This window comes from Stegostoma tigrinum, chromosome 1 (assembly GCF_030684315.1).
Source record: "Stegostoma tigrinum isolate sSteTig4 chromosome 1, sSteTig4.hap1, whole genome shotgun sequence".
NCBI classification, from domain to species: Eukaryota; Metazoa; Chordata; class Chondrichthyes; order Orectolobiformes; family Stegostomatidae; genus Stegostoma; species Stegostoma tigrinum.
In genome coordinates, this window is record NC_081354.1 from 54839298 (window position 1) to 54857147 (window position 17850).

General features: G+C 42.0%; 1 protein-coding gene across 8 annotated transcripts in view; it reads left to right on the top strand.

Moving 5' to 3' along the window:
• slc2a9l2 (solute carrier family 2 member 9, like 2) overlaps positions 1-17850 on the top strand; it is a 359547-nt gene that overhangs the window by 194719 nt on the left and 146978 nt on the right. For all 8 annotated transcript variants that reach the window (XM_048544948.2, XM_048544963.2, XM_048544954.2 and 5 more), the window contains one exon: positions 15771-15958. In XM_048544948.2, the coding sequence (XP_048400905.2) occupies positions 15771-15958 (188 nt within the window). The remainder of the gene's footprint in view (positions 1-15770; positions 15959-17850) is intronic.

The following is a 17850-nucleotide window of genomic DNA, read 5'->3' on the forward strand; positions in this document are numbered from 1 at the left end:
ACGGAATCAATGAGTAAACACTACATGGTTTTTCTTATCCTTTGAGTTGAACAAAAGCAGCTAGTTCATTTTCTGCAACCATTCTTGAGCCCGTTTAAGTTAATTTGTACGCAAGTTGGAATACAGTCCAGGGCATTATAACATTACCATTGGTAAGTACAGAAAATGTTCATTTGTCAGATCTTAACATTACACCCTTGTGTGGGATTGTGTTAGTAGATTTGAGTGTTCCTAAATCAGATGTTTGTAAGTCAGGGAACCCCGTAGAAACAGTCCTTACAACATGTCCACATCTATGCCAGCCCTTCAGCTAGTAACATGTGAAAAGGTAATAAAATGTGAGGCTGGATGAACACAGCAGGCCCAGCAGCATCTCAGGAGCACAAAAGCTGACGTTTCGGGCCTAGACCCTTCATTAGAGAGGGGGATGGGGTGAGGGTTCTGGAATAAATAGGGAGAGAGGGGGAGCGGACCGAAGATGGAGAGAAAAGAAGATCGGTGGAGAGGAGAGTATAGGTGGGGAGGTAGGGAGGGGATAGGTCAGTCCAGGGAAGACAGACAGGTCAAGGAGGTGGGATGAGGTTAGTAGGTAGGAGATGGAGGTGCAGCTTGGGCTGGGAGGAAGGGATGGGTGAGAGGAAGAATAGGTTAGGGAGGCAGAGACAGGCTGGACTGGTTTTGGGATGCAGTGGGTGGAGGGGAAGAGCTGGGCTGGTTGTGTGGTGCATTGGAGGGAGGGGACGAACTGGGCTGGTTTCGGGATACGGTGGGGGAAGGGGAGATTTTGAAGCTGGTGAAGTCCACATTGATACCATTGGGCAGCAGGGTTCCCAAGCGGAATATGAGTTGCTGTTCCTGCAACTTTCAGGTGGCATCATTGTGGCACTGCAGGAGGCCCATGATGGACATGTCATCTAAAGAAAGGGAGGGAGAGTGGTAATGGTTCGCGACTGGGAGGTGCAGTTGTTTATTGCGAACCGAGCGGAGGTGTTCTGCAAAGCAGTCCCCAAGCCTCCGCTTGGTTTCCCAAATGTAGAGGTAGCCACACCGGATACAATGGATACAGTATACCACATTGGGAGATGTGCAGGTGAACCTCTGCTTAATATGGAAAGTCGTCTTGGGGCCTGGGATAGGGGTGAGGGAGGAGGTGTGGGGGCAAGTGTAGCATTTCCTGCGGTTGCAGGGGAAGGGGCCGGGTGTGGCGGGGTTGGAGGGCAGTGTGGAGGGAACAAGGGAGTCACGGAGAGAGTGGTCTCTCCGGAAAGCAGACAAGGGTGGGGATGGAAAAATATGTTGGGTGGTGGGGTCAGATTGTAGATGGCGGAAGTGTCGGAGGATGATGCGTTGTATCCGAAGGTTGGTGGGGTGGTGTGTGAGAACGAGGGGGATCCTCTTTGGGCGGTTGTGGCGGGGGCGGGGTGTGACTGATGTGTTGTGGGAAATGCGGGAGACGCGGTCAAGGGCGTTCTCGACCACTGTGGAGGGAAGTTGCGGTCCTTGAAGAACTTGGACATCTGGGATGTGCGGGAGTGGAATGCCTCATCGTGGGAGCAGATGCGGCGGAGGCGGAGGAATTGGGAATAGGGGATGGAATTTTTGCAGGAGGGTGGGTGGGAGGAGGTGTATTCTAGGTAGCTGTGGGAGTCGGTGGGCTTGAAATGGACATCAGTTACAAGCTGGTTGCCTGAGATGGAGACTGAGAGGTCCAGGAAGGTGAGGTATGTGCTGGAGATGGCCCAGGTGAACTGAAGGTTGGGGTGGAAGGTGTTGGTGAAGTGGATGAACTTCCAATTCCCTGTCCCGCAGGCCCGACCAGTCCCCCTCCACCGACACCCTCATCCGCCTAGCCAAACTGGTCCTCACCCTCAACAACTTCTCTTTCGATTCCTCCCACTTCCTACAGACAAAGGGAGTGGCCATGGGCACCCGCATGGGCCCCAGCTATGCCTGCCTCTTTGTGGGTTACGTGGAACAGTTCTGCTTCTGCACCTACACAGGCCCCAAACCCCACCTCTTCCTCCAGTACATTGATGACGGTATCGGCACCGCCTCTTGCTCTCCAGAGGAGCTCGAACAGTTCATCCACTTTACCAACACCTTCCACCCCAACCTTCAGTTCACCTGGGCCATCTCCAGCACATCCCTCACCTTCCTGGTGACGAAACGTCTGAAAACTAACCTTCCAGCTCAGTGAGCAAACTCACATCCAGAAGCTTTTACCCCTTCATTTCTGATCTCTTGCATTCTGATGCAGCGTTCATTTCTGGATGCCTTGGAAGGATTCCTCTGTTGAAAGGAAAAATATATTTCCATTGTTAATTACACTATATTACAATATATTATCACACATTTTTCATCTCTTGAGGCAAAATTCAGTGTTTGGCATCTCACTGCATTGGCCTATTATCAAAGAGCATTTGGTCTGTATTTTTTCAGTTAATGTCAAACATAGTCATCATATACTCACAATGGTTGGAGTCAAAGATATGATTCATGTGGATTATCTGCTGAGCATTGCAAGTAGCAGAGCAAGATGTCTGGTAAAGTCAGCCCTCTCTCAGGAGTTTCACTGCAGTTTTAAGCTTGATGCCCTGTCTGCTAAAGAAGAATAAAATGCTGGGCCCATGTCCTTTCCTCTGTTGACTTAACAGCTCTCTGCCTGTCAGCTCGTGGCAATGACATGACTCGCTTCGCTATCTCTCAACACCAGAGTGATTTAAGGACAAGATCAGGAATAGCTGGGCTCACAGCAGATCAATCAACATTTGTGAGGAAAGCTGGCATCTGGGAAGCGTCTGGTTGATGTTCCAAGCTCAAATTCATCACCAGAATTGAGAAGGAAGAAGTAGAGGAGCAAATTCTTTCAAATCAGAGAAATATTTCTAAAGGAAGAAATGTGCAAACTTATAGAGGTGCAAATGGAAGAATATTACACATTGTTTCAGTGAAGTACAAGACGTAATCATTGAAGAAATATTAAGTATTTTAGGAAGCAAAAGACAACAAAATACCTCAAGAATCAAGATGCTGAAGGGAAATGCTCACAAATGGAATACCAGGAAAACATTAAAATAGACTGCTACAAAGTAAGGTGCGAACAGGCTTGTGTGGAATACTACCTTTTTCTGCTGGGCAGAATGACCTGAATCCCTGCTCCAGATTCTTTGTCGTTCCATGAAACTATAAAAATCTTTGAAATCACGTTCAAAATGTAAACAATTTCAGAATGGATTAGTGAACACTGGCAAAGTACAATGGACCAATAAGCTGCAAAAAGAGAGAATTGTTAAAGTACAGCACCCTCGCCCCCCAGGCAACATTATCAATATTATTGTTTCTAAACAACAGTCATCATTCTCTCTTTATCAAATACTGTAAAAATAGGCCAAGCGTAAATGAATTTTATCTCATCATTGAAACTTGACAAGTTCAAGCAGTTAATCCATCTTAAATTGCTTGAAATTATTATGTGATGCAGTTCAATCAGAGGCAAATTATTAATTTAGAATGCAGACAAGGAACATAACCATTCATGAAAATATTTGCATGAGGAATTCTTAGCAACAATTCTTTATTTCTGAAAGAACCACTAATTATATAAAGGTCATTTTTCTTTTTTATTTAAATGTTGTCTATTTTCGGGACAAAAGCGAAGCCTGAAATGAACTTGTGAGCTTCCTGGTGGTGCAGAGCCCTGTGTATCTTTGTGAATTATTGTCTGACTGTATAATTTATACAACATTTTGTACTGCTTCTGTCCAGAAATAGCTAGTGGAGTATCAACGTGAGGTGGCTGCAGAGGGGTGGGAGCCAATTATAGTTGACATGTAATGGGTACAAAACAACTGTGCTGGTAAATTACAGGCTAAGTATCCATTTCTGTCATTACAGACAGATACTTTATCGGAAAGGAGGAAAATAAAGTATCTTACGGATAGTTTGGTGTGTGTGTGTGTGTGTGTGGGGGTGGATAGCCAGGTAGATGAGTAAATGGGTAGGGAGGTAGATAATGTTCTGATGAAAGGTCACAGGCCCAAAACTTTAATTCTGTCTCTCTCTCTGTCTGCACAGCTGCTGCTGACCAGTTGAGTTTTTTCAGTTCTTCCCATTTTTATTCTAAATTTCGAACGTCCATAGATTCTCAGTTCTATAACAGTGTAAATGTTAATGGTTATGCTTCAAGCTGAGGTGTGCTACCATGATAAATCCTAACACTGGCCAAATAATGGGGCTGAATTCAACTATTTTGGCAAACATCAACAGCATGCTTGGTAGAAGATTGACAAAACAGCTAAAATGCAGGTTTAGGCACCCATGTGATCCTCCAGTTTAGATTTGCTGCTCAGTTTTGTCAGAGGAATTGGGAGTGGATAAGGGGAAATCTATGAACAGCATCTTATGTGACCATTGAAATGGAAGGGTTGGGGCCTTCAGTGGTAAATTAATGGCAGCCATTCACTTGACTTGACTTCTGACCCCCATGGCCCCATTTCCTTACAACCTTCATGGTGCCCAGATTGCCTCTCCCCGGCAGCACCCCATCCTGGGAAATGTGCCTCCGCAAAATTCACCTGTTCCCCGGTTGCTTCTCGATCTTGAGATACGGCAATAAATGCAGGCCCAGCCAGTAACAATCACATCTCATGACTGAATAAAAAAGAAATGCTATTTCGATTCTGGATTTAGGACAAAAATGTTCAAGATTCTACCCACATATGCAAAAAGTAATCCCAAAAGCAAATAAAACTCTGGCCTTTATCCCAAGGGAATTGGAATTTAGAATGAAGCACCAATATTTCAGAAGGATAGTGTCTCCATCAGAACTCATTTGAAACCCTGCTTTTGTATTTGGGCACCCAACCTCAGTCAGGATCTATCGGCCTTGGAAGGAGAACAGTAAAAATTGAACAGATAGATACCAGAGCTTAGAAGTTAAATTGTCAAGTTGGTTGCATTCTTTAGACTTATAATCCCTTGTGCCCAGAATATTGAGGAGTGTTTGACATAATTAAGACATTTGAAAGTGTCAATACAGCTGAACAATTTTCTCTGGTGCATTAATCCAGACAAATATGACATAATCTTGAGATTTGTGTTAGGCCATTTAGAAGTGAAATCCCCCTCAAGGTGGACTGGAAACTTGGCGCTTCTACCCAAAATGCTGTGAATTCTGAATCAGTGGATATTTTCAAGACTGACACCATGACATTCTCGTTTGGTAAGGGAAATGCAGCAAAGATTTCACTTTTCACTTTTTAAAAAAATAAACCACAAACTTTATTGTATACTGAACAAATTAAGTAAAACAAATAAAATTTATTTGTCATGATAGCTTATACTCAGATATGCCTGTCCCTTAAGTTTACTTCTTGATTCTCCCAAGAATTCTCTTGAATGTTCTGATATCTGATAGAAAGAAATATCTTCACGAAGCAACTATAGAATCACCTCAATACTTTGGAGACTATTTTTAATTTTCCCTGTTTACAACTATTCTCAGAGGCAAATTTTTGTTTACCATCTGTTGATTGCAGATATATCAGTCCCTTGTTTTTGTTGCTTTTTCGATCCTTCCAAGGTAATCTATTAGTTTCTTTCTTTGCAGCAAGACTTAGGAAGGACCATTGTGCATTCTTTCACTAGTTCTAAGCAAGACAATTTTTAACTTCATTGCGTTGCAACATTCAAACTGAGGTAAAGCCTCACCTACATTCCACTCACTGATAAGGTTACTTTTCTTTTACTCGGCTTACAGTGTAGGGCTCTTCAACTGTCATTTACTTGGACTTTCTTCTGTCAGTGAACTGCAAACTGAATGCATTGTTTTAAGTTGCAACTCCTGAGCTTGGATAGCAGTGTGCCCCTTTATATAGCCTCAATCAGTTTCCATGTGCCCAGAGATTTTGTTTTCCAAATCTCAGGTTTAGTTTTTTTTTCCAACTTAGAGACCAGAAGGTGCAGTTCCACTCTATCTTTATGTTTCTGTTTTCATTTTAGTTTCTGTCTTCATTTGTGTCATGCATTGTTTAAGTTTCTCCACACCACTTTTATTGGCATAATGTCTACTATTCGGACCTTTTAAATCCAACATCCTCCCACTCGGTTATGTTGTATTTCTATATGTTAAAACTTTATTTTTTTAAAGTACAGGATTTAGTTGTAAAGCAAAATGGTATATTCAAAAGCACATAAACCATGAGCTAGAAATTTGCAACAAGATTAATTAGAGAATTTAAAAAATTCATTCATTGGATGAAGGTGTTCCTGGCTGGGCCAACATTTATTTTCCCATCCCTGATTGCCCAGAGGCCAGTTAAGAGCCAACCACATTGCTGTGGGTCTGGAGTCACGTGTATGCCAGGCTATATAAGGATGGCTTCTCTGATGAAGGGTCTAGGCCCGAAACGTCAGCTTTTGTGCTCCTGAGATGTTGCTTGGCCTGCTGTGTTCATCCAGCTTCACACTTTATTATCTATATAAGGATGGCAGTTTCTTTCCCTAAAGGGCATAAGTGAACAGATAAGCTTTTCTCACAATTGACTATGGATTCACGGTCATCATTAGGCTCTTAGTTCCAGATTTTTAGTGATTTCAAATTTCACCATCTGCTGTGGTGAGATTTGAACCCGGACGGACTTGTTGGGACGAAGGGCCTGTTTCCACACTGTAGGGAATCTAACCTAATCCCCAGAATGTTACCTGGTCATTAACAATCTAGCAAAAGTATCACTGGGTCATTGCCTCCCTGATTTACTGTGATGCAAGTAGTAAAAGTAATAAGAAACTGAGGAAGGTTTTCCAGAGATGGATTTTGAAATATGATGAATTTTGAATGGAAATTAACCTAAAGGGGTCAGTGCATAAGTAGTTTAGGTTTTCCTGCCAGATTTGTTGTCTCTTCTGTAATTTTGGCAGAGCTACCAGAGAATCAGCTCAAATGGCCATTGATGGCATTCCTTTGGGGTTTCTGGTGATCATCCACCAACTTGCAATGTCAAATTGGGGAACGTCTCAGGGAAATTCTCCTCTTGGATCTGAACCACCAAATTCAACCACATAACATCTTGCCAGATAGGAGATTCCCCAACTGATGCAGTCCTACTCAGCACTGTTCTGGAATAGCAGCTGAGATTGTGTCCCCTTGGCTTTGGTTTAGGGTCAGAGTAGGATCTTTACCATCAGCTGAGCTGGACAGATAACCAAGGTTATAGAATTTGAAAAGCCCATGTATTAAAATCACAGGTAGATTTCAGTAAAATTACCCATGTTAGTAATCAGCTCCTCTCAGCCTAGAGAAGAATGAAAGTCTCCCAGTAACTAAGGCTAAAGATTGCTTCAGTTTCATTTGTGACTAGTTTGATCAGTCGGATTTTCCAGTATCAGGATGTATTCCTGATTGACTCAAAATATTCTTATTGCTTCCTTCCCAATCATGCAACAGACATGAAAGATGTTACTTGTGATATTTTACATTACAAACACAGCTCACAACCATCCAATATTAATGATATCTCTTTGATCCGGAATGTGCCTATACTCCTGTACATCACGTTCCCTCTGTGGCTCTGAGGGTGGGGGAGGGGTAAAGTGCTAATAGATTGCATTACTTTATTACACCCATTGGGGTTTTCAATGGAAGTGCTCTTACAGGCAACTCAGAATGAGACCCAGAGCACTCAGTCCTTCTGGGTTAGAAGGGCTCAACTCATTCACACCTAAGTCAGCTGATCTCTGACATTGATGGTCTCCTGATGAGTCCCTTCAGATCTATGCTGGCCTGACCACCTTACTGGACGGCCAGGCTATGTCTTTGTGCTGTATCTTAGTCTTTTCTCTCTCCCTTTTCTCATTCTCTTCAGTCTCCCACCCTTCTTCTTGCTCTGACGATCTCTATCATCCCAAGGCTCCATTCTTTAAGGTTTGGACCTGCTCAAAAGATTATTTGATGGAGAATGCGGCTGACTAATTCAGGCATTAGAAAAATAAGTTCAGAAGCCCAATGGACTGTTCGATGGTGGTTCAGGTGACCGATGGTTTTCTTTGTGGGTCTTTCTTGGGTAACACAAGGCAATGAGATACCTTCTCTTCAAAGGATATTCCTTGTCTCCTGGGATGGATCTATGAAGTTTAGGAGGTGAAATGAAAAACTGTGACATTTTGACTGCTGGACAATGAGACATTATGGCAGCTACCAGGGCAGCGATAAACTTTTCAGAGTTCTTAAATAAATAAATCCATGTCTCGTACCACTCCAGTTACATAAATAAATAAGTTTATCCTGCAACTCCTTTATACCTACAAAAACAGATCCACTCTTTTCAACAGTTCCAGTCATAAAAATAAAGCTGTGCCACTAATATTTCCTGATTTTAGACATGAATAACCGTTTGCCCTTCCACCACAATCCGCAGGTAATATGGATGAACGTCAGCCAACTAGAAAACCTCCCTACGTGACTCTATATGTAAATATTAAAAGTATTAATATTGCTTTGTGCTGTGACTCACCTATGATCCACACTTGATTGTTATTATAATGTTGAAGATTGTGCTGCATCTAATGCAGAAGCAATGAGATTTGGAAAATAGAAGCAGAAAGGGAAGTCTTGAAACAAAAGCTAAAGAATGTGGAGAGATCGAAGTGTATTGGAGCGAGCAGCATGGCGCATCGTGATGACAGTCATTTAACAGAAATCTTCACCCCAAATGTGACTTTGAATCAGACGTCTGTATACTGGGAGATGGGATTTTAGTTTCTCAGTATTTTTCAGTTACAAAAAGGTAACTGAAAACTGAAAAGGTAAACTAAGCTCAGTATAAAATCCCTGCTAATTCGCTGCTGCTACTACTCACCAGTTTTACCTCCGCCTGTGGCTTTACAATGACTGAATTGTTGGCCTGTACTTTGCAGCAGTAACAATGCTGAGGCTTTCGGTATTCCTCATTATTTCACTGAAGATGATGGTAAAAATTGGGAGTCTGCAATTACTCAGAATAATGTGGAAATTCAGCTATTGCTGACAATGATCCTATTTTCCTCCAGAGGGCGTACTATTGAGGTCTTCCAGAGTAAAATGCCTAAGCAAACAGTGAATGGACCCTTGAAAAGATTTAACAATTTTGACAGAGGTGCAATTGGAATTTTAAACAGTACATTAATTTCATAATTGCTGCTGAACACACTCACTAGCTCTGAGAAACTTTTTAAGTAATTTTGTGCGAGGGAGGTCATGGCTCATAGTGGGCGGCACGGTGGCTCAGTGGTTAGCACTACAGCCTCACAGCGCCTGGGACCCGGGTTCAATTCCACTTTTGGGCGACTGTCTGTGCGGAGTTTGCACGTTCTCCCCGTGTCTGCGTGGGTTTCCTTTAGGTGCTCCAGTTTCCTCCCGCAGCCCAAAGATGTGCAGGTTAGGTGGATCAGCCATGCTAAATTGCCCATAGTGTTCAGGGGTGTGTGGGTTATGGGGGATGGGTCTGGGTAGGATGCTGCATGGGGCAGTGTGGACTTGTTGGGCCGAAGGGCCTGTTTCCACACTGTAGGGAATCTAATCTAAACACAACTTGCTCAAGTTTTTTGAGGATGTGGCGGAGATGTTTGATGAGGGGAAAGCTGTTGATATTGTCTATGTGGACTTCAGTAAAGCCTTTGACAAAGTGCCTCATGGCAAACTGGTACAAAAGGTGAAGTATCGGGGTGAGCTGGCAAGATGGGTACAGAACTGGCTTAGTCATGGAAGACAGAGGATAACAGTGGAAGGGTGCTTTTCAGAATGGAGGGTTATGAATAATGGTGATCCATAAGGAGTAGTGCTAGGACCTCTGCTGTTTCTTGTCTATATAAATGATTTGGGGGAAAATGTAGCTGGTCTCGTTAGTAATTTGCAGAGACTACAAGATTGGTGGAGTTGCTGAGGATACAGCAGGATATAGGTCAGTTGGAGGCATGGGCATAAAACTGGCAGATGGAGTTTAATACATACAAATGTGAGGTGATGCATTTTGGAAGGTCAAGTACAGGGAGAAATTAAACAGTGAATGGCAGAAACCCTAGGAGTATTGATATGAAGAGGGATCTGGGTGTGCAGGTCCAGATCACTGAAGGTGGCAGCACAGCTAGATAAGGTAGTGAAAAAATGGCCTACGGCACGCTTACCTTCATTGGAAAGGGCACTGAGTATAGGGATGGCAAGTTATGCTGCAGCTTTATAGAACTTCAGTTAGGCTACACTCGGAATATTGCGCACAGTTCTGGTCACCACACTACCAGAAGGATGTGGATGCTTTGGTGAGGGTAGAGAAAAGGTTTACCAGGACCTGGTATGGGGGATTTTAACTATGAAGTAAAGTTGGATATGTTGGGTTTGTTTTCATGGAAGGCAGGAGGTTAAGGGGCGACCTGATGGAAGTTTATAAGATTGTGAATAGCATGGATAGAGTGGAAAGTATGAGGCTTTTTCCCAGGGTGGAGGGGTCAATTACAAGGGGACACAGGTTTAAGGTGTGAGGGGGGAAGTTTAAAAGAGATGTGCGAGGCATGTTTTTCACACGAAGGCTGGTGAGTGCCTGGAACGCGTTACCAGAGGAGGTGGTGGAAGTAGACACAATAGCAGCATTCAAGAAGCACCTGAATAGGAAGGGAATAGAGGGAGAAAGATCCTGTAAATGAAGACTGTTCTGGTATGGAAGACCAAAATGTGTCTGCACAGGTTTGGAGGGCCAGGGGACCTGTTCGTGTGCTGTATTGTTCTTTGTTCTTCTTTGTTCTTGTTCTTTGTCCCTTAAATTTGTGGATTGCCAAATTCGTTCATTGTGACAAAAAAGTGCAGCTTTTAAAAGTTTGTTTATGATATTTAGCACTATCTTGAGCCAGTGATGATCATTTTGAAAATAACTGAAATATAAAATTAGATTGAAGGAATTTGGAGTTTTTAACGTATTAGGTTGTTGTCTGTGAGGGCAGTTGATTGACTGCTTTCTCTGCTTAAGGTGAAGTCCTTTTGAAAGAGGTAGTTAGATTTGCACTGATAGTTTTCTTCCTGGCCACTGACAGCAAAATCCTTGCTATTATTAATACAGACATTGAGCATGCATAGTGTACCTTGACTTCTTGTTCACAAGCCGAAGTGTCCCTGCTCAGTATGACAAGAGATGTGCAGAATATACAGCACAGTAAACTGGTCTGTGCTGGTGTTTCTCCCACGTAAGCCTCAACCACCCAAAGATATATAATCCTATGTACATAACTCTTAGCAGACGGAGTAAAAAGTGATTGCTTCGATAGAGTCAGAAGGCATATTAAACCAAGATGGAAGGTGACATTTGCATATTCTTAGCAGTAAGGTTTCTGGCAAGGTCGGGCTGACTGCAGATACCTGGTAAACACAATGGACAGGATCCAAGTGCAGAAGGCCTGCCTTATTCCCATCACATCCCATTTTCCCAGCAGATGGATTTAAGCAGGTAATCAAACAAACAGATGGAAAATGAGATCTTGGAAGGGTTAGCTGAGTTCAAAAGGACCTGCTTTTGCTATTGCAAGGATTTTGGGGGAGGTATAAATGCTCATGAAGCTTGGATAAGGACTGTTCAAGTGCCATGATCTGAAGTGATTTAAATCTCAAGCCCTTTAAAGATGAAATAAACATGTATTAGCTTTCAGTTAAGAATAAAAAATACAGACAATCATAGTTGGACTGTATTGTTTGACAGTGTAGCTCAGAAAAAAAAATCATCTGTTCCTGCAGTTTCAATAGATTTCTCAGTTTGCATTTCCCAAGGGCTGTTATAATGGCAGAACCCTGTGTGAATGTTTGGATGATTTTCAAAGGGCCCTAAACAGATAATCTAAGCAGGGGGAAGAGTTTGTTTTTTCTTTATTAGCTGTTTTGAGAAGATGTTAAAGGATTACCTATCTTTAATGTGGTCAGTGAATAAAAATGTGTTTACTTTATAAACAAATTGACCATAAAGAAGGGATTTAAATTTTTTTAGAGGTTTCATGAAAGACAGTAGGAATGTATCAAGTATGTGTCATAGAGTCATAAAGCATGGAAATAGTTCCTTCGGTCCTAATCATCCACATCAACCAGACATCCCAACCTCACCTAGTCTCATTTGCCAGCATTTGGTCCATATTTCTCTAAACGCTTCCTATTCATATACCCATCCAGAAGTTTTAAATGTTGTAATTGTATCTGCCTCCACCGCTTCCTCTGGTAGCTCATTCCATACATGCACCACCCCCTGTGTAAAAATGTTACCACTCAGGTCCTTTTTAAATCTTTCCACTCACACATTAAATATGTGCTGTTGAGTTTTGAACTCCCCTACCCTATCCAAGCCCCTCATGATTTTCTAAACCACTGTAAGGTCACCCCCTCAGCCTCCAATGTTACAGGAAGAAAGTTCCAGCCTATTCAGGGACAAAAATAGAAATTGCTGGAAAAGCTCAGCAAGTCTGACAGCATCTGTGGAGAGAAATCAGAGTTAATGTTTCGGGTCAAGTGATCCTTCCTCAGAGTTGAGAACTATTCAGACTCTCCCTGTAGCTCAAACTCTCCAGACTTAGCAACATCCTTCTGCACCATCTCAGGTTTAACATCTTTCCCTATAAAAGGATGACCAGAATTGCACACAGTATTCCAAAAGTGGCCCACCAATGTCCTGTTCAGCCACAACATTATGCCCCAGCTCATGTACTTACTGTTCTGACCAATGAAGACAAGCATAGCAAACACCTTCTCCACCACCCTATCTACCTGCCACTTCGCTTTCAAGAATCTTTGTACCTCCACCCCTAGGTCTCTTTATTCAGCAATATTCTCCAGGGACCTCACATTAGCTGTATAAGCCCTGCTGTGATTTACCTTACAAAAATACAACACCTCACATTTATCTAAATTAAACTCCATCTGCCACTCTGCAGCAATTGACCCATCTGGTCAAGGTCCCATTGTACTCTGAGATAATCTTCTTTGCAGTCCATTATACCACCTATTTTGGTGGGTCATCTGCTAACTTGCAAACTATACCTCCTATATTCACATCCAAATCATTTACAATAATGATGAAGAGCAATGGACCTAGCACTGATCCTTGTGGTACGCAGCTGGTCACAGGCCTCCAGTCAGAAAAGCAACCTTCCACCATCACCCTTTGTCTCCTACCTTCAAGCCACTTTTGTATTCACTGGCTAGTTCCCCCTGGATCCCACGTAATCTAACTTTACTAACCAGTTTACCATGTGGAACCTTGTCAAACGTTTTGCTGAAGTCCACGTAGACAACATCTGCCATTCTGCCTTCATCAATCTTCTTTGCCATCTCTTCAAAAAACTCAATCAAGTTAGTGAGACATGATTTTCCATGCGCAAAGCCATGTTGACTCTCCCTAACCAGTCCTTCCCTTGCCAAATGCTTGTAAATCCTGACCCTCAGAATCTCCTCCAACAACTTATCCACCCCTGTCATCAGGTTCATTGGTATGTAGATCCCTGGCTTTTCCTTCCCACCTGCCTTAAATAATGGAACCATATTACCCAACCTCCAGTTTACCAACACCTCACCTTTGTTGTTGATGATACAAAAGTCTCAGCAAATGGCCCTCCAATCTCTTCCTTAGCTTCCCACAACGTTCTGGGGAACATCTGATCATGTCCCAGGAATTTGTCAGTCTTTGTCAGGGAAATCTTCCGTACATTGTTCAAAATTAAGGTAAATCAATTGATTTACAAGTGAACAACACATTTGAATTTTGTTTAATAATCCATCCTTCAACTGTTTAAAATAATTTGGAATTATCAGTTAAACTATGGAAAGGCATGCAACCCATTGTGATCATGGAAGGCTATGAAATAAGACATGCAGCATTAATCTAGTAATGGTTGCTTGCAGGCTTATGTCAACAGATGTAGTGCAATAGTAAATAATATTTTTAAAATTCCAGACATTCTTTTCAAATATTTAAAGGGCAGGAGTTTTAAATGCTTTGTAAATTCCTTTAGACAAGTTATTTTGACAGTTCCAATGAGTTTATATAGTTTTTATGTACATTTGTTTCTACTTTGAACAAACCAAAATGTCACCCTATCTATTCCATAGTGCATCTTGCCTTACTCAAAACATAGTGTACCTCACTCAAAGGTCATCAAATCTTTCCAAAAGATATCCTAGGGACACACGTTAATGGGTACCTTACCTCTCCAAGAAGCTCTGCCAAGTGCCGACTAAGTGCTGCCAGACTTAATTGGTACGTACCTAGTTTCTCATTCCTGGCTAACGAAAATCAGATATGACTGAAGACAGCTGCCACTGTGAACTGTCAATGTGTCATTTGCAAACAATCCCCATTTCCCCATCTCCATGACAATGACAAAATTGGTGAGATAATCAGTGAGCTCTCTAATGTTATGAAAATTTAGACCTTATTCTTTTTCATCTCTACATGGCTCTGCAAGTCTGTCCCTGGTGAATACCGGGTCAACGTCTATGGAAGAGCCATGGGCTACATGAGGGAGCATGGGAGTGTCAGAACCGTGAAGATACACAGTGGGGTTTGAGGGAACATGGAGCTTGCATTGGGATCTGGAGACATGGGGATGGCTGAGGAGTGGGCGGTGTAGAGGGCAAGAGAGTCTCACAGCTTTTTATATGTCTAAGCTAAAGTCTCAGATGATGAAGCAGGCTAAAAAGCTCTTCATGCTACTCACTTGCCTCCATAGGCACCACTGAGAAGCCTGTGCTGCTAGTTGGCCCAATTTCGTCCTGCCTCCACTTCCCACAACAGAGATACAACAGGCAGTGGCCACCTTTAGGAAATGCGTCTGCCAAATTGGAAAATGTCCAAATCCGAGTTTCTCACTTTGCGGGCAAAATGTCCATACTTCCAATAAGTCTTGTTGTTAAGGAAGCTGAGGATGCATCAGTGACAGGCAGGAATGGCAGCAGAATCTATGCCCAGAATTCCAGCGAGAGATATAAAGATTTAGTGATGAACTTTTATGAATAAAAGTCATGTTTCTGTCCGAATTATTTATTTTTAAATGTATTTCTTGTGCGATATAAATATGGCTAGACTTGGATCTGAGTCAGAAATTGACTTGACTTCTAAAACCCATACAAGGAGATAAATGGAGCATTGTAATTGATTTGAGGACTAGAATAGAATTTGAAGGGTTTCCAACCTTGATTAGTAACTTTTGAGGTTGGTGTGTTTTCCATAGTTCGATACCTGAGCAAAGAAAATTTTGAGTTTTGTAGAAGTAGTTGTAATTAAAATGATAGCTGGGTCACTTCTATGGCAAGATTTGATTATCCAGTTTCATTCATTACAAAGCAAGCAGCAATTAGACATTCAGAGATAGCAGGAACTGCAGATGCTGAAGAAGGGTCTAGGCCTGAAACATCAGCCTTCCTGCTCCTCTGATGCTGCTTGGCCTGGGGCTTTCATCCAGCTCTACACCTTGTTATCAGCAATTAGGCATTATCTAGTTCAGGACAAAGTACTGCAACAGCTAAACAAAAGCCCCAAAAGCAAATATTTCATTACATGTGAAATGGTATCTCAGACAAAGGAAAAATCACAAATTCCATTATCATTTTCTCTACCTGGTGTGTGGCGATTTTCCAGAACATTTTGTTCTTATTTCAATTTTCCAGCATCTGCAATACTTTGTTTTTGAAATGACCCCACCCATTCAACAAGGCAGGATGATAAGATGACTCTCTCTGACATCTAAAAAATGATAAATTTCTGTTTTTTCTTCAGCATTTCAAATCTTTCATGGGAAAGACGATGTCACGAAGGAACTGGAGGAAGTCCAGGCAGAAAGGAAAGCCCAAAAACATGTTCACTTGGTATCAGTGGTGGAGTTACTGCGCAAGCAGTCTATGCGCTGGCAAGTCATCACAGTCATTGTTGTTATGGCCTGCTACCAGCTCTGTGGTCTGAATGCTGTAAGTATAACATATATTGTTGTTACACTGTTATACTACCGTGTCCTAGCTGCGTATGTGACTTCCAGTGAGTTGAATGGAAGAGAAGGACCATAATTGTTCAGTGGAACAGGCATGGATTCATATAAACAAGAGGGATCGCAGTCAATCAGTGTGTTGAATAGATCGCAGTGTGACCACTGTATTAAGTCTGAATAGACCTGGGTTGAGAAAGGGAACTAAAATTGTGCTGTTCATTACTGTTCAATGACAGTGTGTAGAGAAAAATTTCCACTGTTCCAATGGGTGGAAATGAGCTGGTCAGTCACTTAAAATTCATTAGGAAGTACTTGTTAGCTCCTGCTTCTGAGCCATTTGGTACCGTCCCGAAAAGATCTTTTGTAGGTGGTCAGGGCACTTGTCTGGCTCAGGCAGTAGCCCCTTTTAATGGTCAAATCGGTGTCCCATGATAAAATACTAATTGCTATTTTGGGTGGCATCCAAGTCGAATCCAGTTTTACTTCAGTCAAACCCAACCTAAAGTACTAAGCTAAAATGATAAGAAGCCAGGAATTGAAGTTTATCACAGAGGTATATGCGGCCAAGCTCAGCTAATGGTCAGGGAATTCTTTCTGGGAGCAGCTACAGGACTCCCATTTTCAACCTGTACCTGGAACGAAAGTCTAAATTTCAGGCGTACTGATTCATTGGCCCAGTGTGTGTGACCAGTAATAATCCTGACTCCATCTTGGCTTCTGAGCCAAACAATCAAGTACAGCTCCATTTGGGAGTGAACACAGAAGAAAATCTGGATCAGAATATTGATTGAAAGTGAGATAGTCCAGTAAAGAGTGGAAGAAAGTCAGAACATTACCTTATTCATTATTCTTGATGCTTCTCTGTGGTGATTATGGTGTGTCACTGAAGGCAGTAATGGATAAATCCCCAGTGGAGAGCATTCTGTTCTTCCATTAAAGGAAGGATGTGTGTGGTCTGTAAAGAGAAAGGAATAACCAGTAGCTAAAACAATATATTTGTTAAAGGGATGAATGTGTTTGGTTGCATGACAGAAACAAAAGCTTTTTATTAGCACACAACAGACTATGTTGATTCTCTGAGTGAATAATAGACAAATCCCTTGTGAAGTTTAATTAAAGTTGCCCATGGTTTTGCACTCCTATGAGTCACATCATAAAAGGTAGTGTTCACAAGGGAAACAAGCAAGAGGGAATGGTTCAAGTTAGATATGACACTGATCCTCAGTTGGAATTGGAATATTGAGACATAGTGAAGCTCTTAATCTTATTTTGTTTAAACATTAGGTTTAACCTTCTGACATGATCTCTCATAATGTGTAAGGAAATGAACTTACCTTGTTTCATAAGATTTGATTTAAGGCATGGAGGAAAGACTGGGGAAACATGAATTGAAAATAAAACAATTGTAGGATTAAACTGGTTCCAGGAAAAGACTCAACAAACATTGGTTTGGTTTAACTACAGTTGTCTATCTCTCGGGGCATTGGTGATGACAGAACAGTCTAAAAAAATTGAAACTGATGATACCTCAGCAGCAGATACCTGGAGATTTTCAAAGTGTGATTAGGAATCTAATCCCCAGGATCTTGACACAGTTCTGGCTGCAGATCTGTTTTAAATGATCCTTCCCTCGATATTTGTAAAGAGGGCCTAGAATTTGTCAGTTGCTAACATTTAATTTTTTTCCACTGATGAAAGAATCATATCAGTGTGCCAACTTCATTTGGGTTTACGGTAATCATTGATCTTCCATTTTACAGGCCAGCTAACAATGATCTTATAGGTTGGCATCACAGGGGATGGGGTGTATTAAAAGCCCACTAACTTATATTTTGATTTAGACTTGATACGTTTCCTTGATTTTCAGTATGGTGC